Here is a 4,812-nt window from a genome sequence, read left to right as displayed (position 1 = left end):
ATCCTGGGCACCGAGTGGATTGAGAAGGAGAATTGCTGTAAGTGAGCTGGGGGCTGGCTGGGTTGAGGGGGAAGCTGAGGGACTGCAGCCGTGGATGAGAGAGGTTTAAAGGTTGTGTTTGTGCTCTGTCTTGTGCTATTTAGCAGGAGTGGTGGAAGATCCCTGCGTGGGTGCCGACTGCCCCAACCGCACCTGTGAGCTGGACAACGGTGGGGAACTGTGTGGCTGCATCGAGCCCCCACCCTATGGGAACAGTGAGTGCTCTGGTTTTGGCATGGGGACAGAGGTTCATAGTGTGTGAAGGGGTTGGGATGGAGCTTAGAGATCATCCAGCCCCAACCCCTGCCCTGGGCAGGGACACCTCCCACCAGAGCAGGTTGCTCAAGGCTCATCCAACCTGGAATGAACTCTGCCAGGGTTGGGGCAGCCACAGCCTCCCTGGGCAACCTGGGACAGTGTCTGTCCAGGGTTGGTGCTGAGCAGCACATTGGGCCATTGTACTGCTGGGGCTTCATGAACTGTTGAGGGCTTGGGATCTCTGCCAAGATGAGGTTTCCTGACTTTGCACGGGAACAGGGAACAGGTTTTCTGGGGTGCTCATTGTGGGCATCTCTGGCTTGGGGACACTTTGAACAGTGGGGAGGTAGGACACACCACAGGAGATGATCCCAGCCCATTTCTGGTGGTGGGAGTGAACCACGTTTGGTGATCTGAGGCTGTCTCATCTTCTCCTCTAGCCACGCACGACATCATTGACGCCGAGGTGACCTGCAAAGCTGCCCAAATGGAGGTGTCCATTTCCAAGTGCAAGCTGTTCCAGCTGGGCTTTGAGCGTGAGGGCGTGCGGGTCAATGACCGACACTGCCCTGGCATTGAGGGGGAGGACTTCATCTCCTTCCAGATCAACAACACCAAAGGCAACTGTGGCAACCTGGTGCAGGTGAGCCAGGACGTGGGGCTCTCGGGGCTGGGAGTGGGGACTAGTCCTCTTGGCAGCCCAGATCGATGCCTGTCAGGGGCAGTGAGTGAATTTTGGGAGGCACTTTCATGGGGTGGGAGTCAGGGAGAACAGAGGCAGGTCTTGTAGACTCCTAGCCCCACCATATCATCCCCTTTTTGGCCAAAGGTGGAGGAGCAGTGAGGCCCTTGGTGTCACAGATCTTTTAGGTGTTCATTAGGAGCAGGGGAGAAGGTGTCTGGTCTCCAGTGATGCTTTGTGTTCCTTCTGCAGTCCAACAGCACACACATAGTGTACAAGAACACAGTGTGGATTGAGAGTGCCAACAACACAGGCAACATCATCACCCGGGACCGGACCATCAATGTGGAGTTTTCCTGTGCCTATGAGCTGGACATCAAGATCTCCCTGGACTCAGTTGTGAGACCAATGCTCAGGTAGGAGCCAGGGCCTGTTGCACAGGTGTGGGAGCACACTGTGAGGCAGCAGTTTGGGGATTCACAGCCTTTCCTCCATCTGAGCCAGTACTGTTTTATCATCATCAGCGTGATTAACCTGACGGTGCCGACGCAGGAAGGGAGCTTCACCACCAAGATGGCCTTGTACAAGAACTCCTCCTACAAACACCCTTACAGGCAGGGTGAGGTGGTGCTCACCACTAGGGACGTGCTCTACGTGGGGGTCTTTGTCGTGGGGGCTGATTCCAACCATCTGATCCTGATGCTGAACAAGTGCTATGCAACTCCTTCACGGGACAGCAACGACAAACTGCGCTACTTCATCATCGAGGGAGGGTGAGTGACCAGTCAGCAGGTTCTGTTGCTTTTCATGGGGTCTATTGGGGAGGGAGCTCGAAGAGGGTGGTGGTATCAGTTGGAGAAGGGACCTTTTGATCAGTGACATGGTTGGTCAAGATCTGGAAGGGGTGAGGAATGCTCCAGCTCATGTTGTTAGTGCAGGAGTTAGTTCCCAGTGTAGAGGTAGCTAAGTGTGACAGAGTCCCAGACACGGAGAGAAGTGCCTTCCTCCTATGGGTATGGGATGCCTGTAGGAGATGAGGGATATGAATCACATCACAGGCATTTTGGGAAGTGGGAGTACAATCAAGTTGGAAGTGCTACAGAGAGGTTACAACGGCAGGACATGACGTCCTTGTCCAGACAAGCCATGCCAGGAGCTAAGCACAGCACCGTGTGGGCCTTACCTTACAGGGACAAGTCCCTTGAGGGAGGGTTCTGGTCACAGGAGGGTTGTGGTGCTTTGCACAGGTGCCAAAACATGAAGGACAACACCATTGGCATAGAGGAGAACGGGGTGTCGTTGACGTGTCGCTTCCACGTCACCGTGTTCAAGTTCATCGGGGACTATGATGAGGTTCACCTCCACTGCGCTGTCTCACTCTGTGATTCAGAGAAATACTCCTGCAAAATAGTAAGTGGAGAGCAGGTGCCAAGGGACAGGTTGCTCTGTCAGAGTTTGATGCAACACCAGAGAGAAAACAAGAGATGTAGCCCTGAGGGTGAGACCGGGAGGGCTGTGTGTCCCTCTAGACACTTGGGAGGAGAGCCCTGCACAGGTCATCTTGGGACCTGTGCTCTCTGAGCCTGATTGCAGAGTCCCTTTGGGAGCTGGGCTGGACTGAGGGGCATGGAGAGGGCCCAGCAGGGGCTGAGAGTGACAGAGGTGGTATTTATCCCCAACAGAACTGCCCTCAGCACACGAGGATGGCCAGCGCCTTCGCCGAGGAGTCCAAGGAGCAGATCCTCTCAGTGGGGCCCATCAGGAGGAAGAGTAAGTGTGTGGGATACTGAGGAAGGCTGTGGGGGTTTGTCTGCCATTCAGGTGTTAGGCAGCCAAGGATCAGGGGCTTGGGGCATTCCTTTGCTCTGTGTGCTCAGGATCCGACTGGTGCGAGGACAACGGGGGCTGTGAGCAGATCTGCACGAGCCGGGCGGACGGACCTCTGTGCAGCTGTGTGACAGGGACACTGCAGGGGGATGGCAAGAGCTGCAGAGGTAAGTTACCAGGGTTGGGGCAGGCACAGCAGGGGCTTCCACACCCAAGCTGAGGGGCTGTGGGGGTGAGCAGCACAGGGAAGGCAGGTGGAATGTGTGGTAAATAGGAGAGAGGTGGAGGGCAGGGGAGATGTTCCTGAAGGCTGAGGCCAATGCTGGCACACTTTGAAGAGCTGTCAGGCAGTTGCAAAGAGAATTGATGGCCCATAGCATGGTTTAGGGCAGCCACAGGGTAGAGTAGAGGCCATGGGAAGAGACTGGAGACCAACTAGGGGTTTATGGGAGGGAGGTCTAGAAGCAGATGGGGCACCGGGGAGAGCTCACGATGGTTCAGGGGGAGGAGGCACTCGCTGTGTGTGTGCAGGGCCTCAGCTCATGTGGGTCTTGTTGTGTTGGCAGCCTCCAGCTCTTCAGGGGAGCGCCGTGCCCGAGTGACCCTCCTGCTGGCAGCACAGCTGTGGCTGTGTGCAGCTCTGCGGGACCTGACCTCGTAGGTGCGGCTCTGCCGCCCAGCCAAAAACTGTTCTCGCGCCAGCCTGAGTCTTTGTAGGGTAGGAGACAGCCCCCCTGCAGTGGCCAAGCTGCTCCAACCCAACCTGCTGCAAGGAGAGAGGGACATGACCTGGAGAGAGACCCCGACGTGGAGTTGGCACACGGGCAGGATTTGCTGGGTGTTTGCCACTGTGGGACTGTGGTTTGGGGTTGTTTTTTTTTTATTTGCAGCTTTCCACCACTGCCGTGGCCTCAAGCAGGGGTTTGCAGCTTTTCCCCAGGTTTCCCCTTGTAGCTTGCACTGTAGGTGGCCCACACTGCTGTCAGTAGCATGGGACAGGCTGCAGCATGTGCTGTCCCCTTGCACAGACAGCTGTAGGTCTCCACAGGCCTTGGAGCTGCCATCAGGGTCTTGTGAGCTCATGGACTCGGCCAAAGGTAGGTGTTTTGGCACAGGGTGGGCACATGAGCATGGTTGGATGTCACAACACCTTGGGACTGTGTCACCCTCCAGCTCTGAGGAGCAGAGGTGATGTTGAGGTGTGTGTCAGAGGGCTGAGCTCATCCCTGGGGGGGCTGGGAAGCTTCTTGTTGTGCTGTGGTGATGACAAAAGCCAGTCCCAATGTTCAGAAAGTGGTGCTATCTGGTGGGCAGGATCACAAGCCAGGCTGGAATTCCCTGGTGTGCCGCAGGGTTGGGGTCTGCAGGCACAGGGCAGTGTTGGGGTGCCTGGTGGCAGAGCCAAGAGCAGCCTTGGGGTGCTGGTGGGTGTGGGGGGGCTGTCTGTGTTGGTGTTTGTCTCCTGTTTGTACTCTGTGAAACGGCTGCGTGGGAATAAAAAGTGTTGTAATCCTTCGTAAGCACTGTGGTCCTGTGTGCTGCTGGGGAGGGTGGGATGAGCAGCCAAGGCTGGAGAGAGGCCCTGGGAGGAGTGGGGAGGGAGAGGGATTTTGGGGAGCCAGGCAGGGGATGCATGTGGGGCAAACCAGAGCTGCTGAGGGACTGGATTGGGGCTGGAGTGTGGGTCTGGCAGGTTTGCCATGGGTTGGGTTGATGTAGGGCAGAAGGTGCAGAGGAGGTTGGGGTTGTGGGGCAGGAGGAGAGCAGCAGGTTCCCCTTGCCCCAAGGTATTGGGGTGCTGTGGGCTCTCTTTGTTCTCTGCCTCTCAGCTCCCTCTCTGCACCTCCATGCCCTCTCTCTGTGTGTTAGCTCTCAGTTCTCTCCATCCCTCTTTTCTCCCTCTGACTGCATCTCTGCTTTCTTCTGCCTCATTCCCCCCTCTCTCTGCTCCTTCACTCTGCTATCTCTGTGCCTCTCAACTTGCTCTCTGCTCCCTCTCTGTGCTC

General features: G+C 56.6%; 1 protein-coding gene across 1 annotated transcript in view; it reads left to right on the top strand.

Moving 5' to 3' along the window:
* The window catches only part of TECTA (tectorin alpha), a 21,492-nt gene extending 18,025 nt beyond the window's left edge, over positions 1-3,467 (top strand). Inside the window, exons 16-24 of the mRNA XM_009070244.1 lie at positions 4-37; positions 144-254; positions 738-940; positions 1,232-1,395; positions 1,504-1,752; positions 2,227-2,389; positions 2,662-2,749; positions 2,857-2,973; positions 3,373-3,467. Of these exons, the coding sequence (XP_009068492.1) occupies positions 4-37; positions 144-254; positions 738-940; positions 1,232-1,395; positions 1,504-1,752; positions 2,227-2,389; positions 2,662-2,749; positions 2,857-2,973; positions 3,373-3,467 (1,224 nt within the window). The remainder of the gene's footprint in view (positions 1-3; positions 38-143; positions 255-737; positions 941-1,231; positions 1,396-1,503; positions 1,753-2,226; positions 2,390-2,661; positions 2,750-2,856; positions 2,974-3,372) is intronic.
* Positions 3,468-4,812: the final 1,345 nt, after the last annotated feature.

This window comes from Acanthisitta chloris, unplaced genomic scaffold (genome assembly GCF_000695815.1).
Source record: "Acanthisitta chloris isolate BGI_N310 unplaced genomic scaffold, ASM69581v1 scaffold22612, whole genome shotgun sequence".
In the NCBI taxonomy this organism is placed as follows: domain Eukaryota; kingdom Metazoa; phylum Chordata; class Aves; order Passeriformes; family Acanthisittidae; genus Acanthisitta; species Acanthisitta chloris.
Note: the sequence above shows the minus strand (reverse complement) of the source record. Positions and strands in the feature narration are given on the sequence as shown.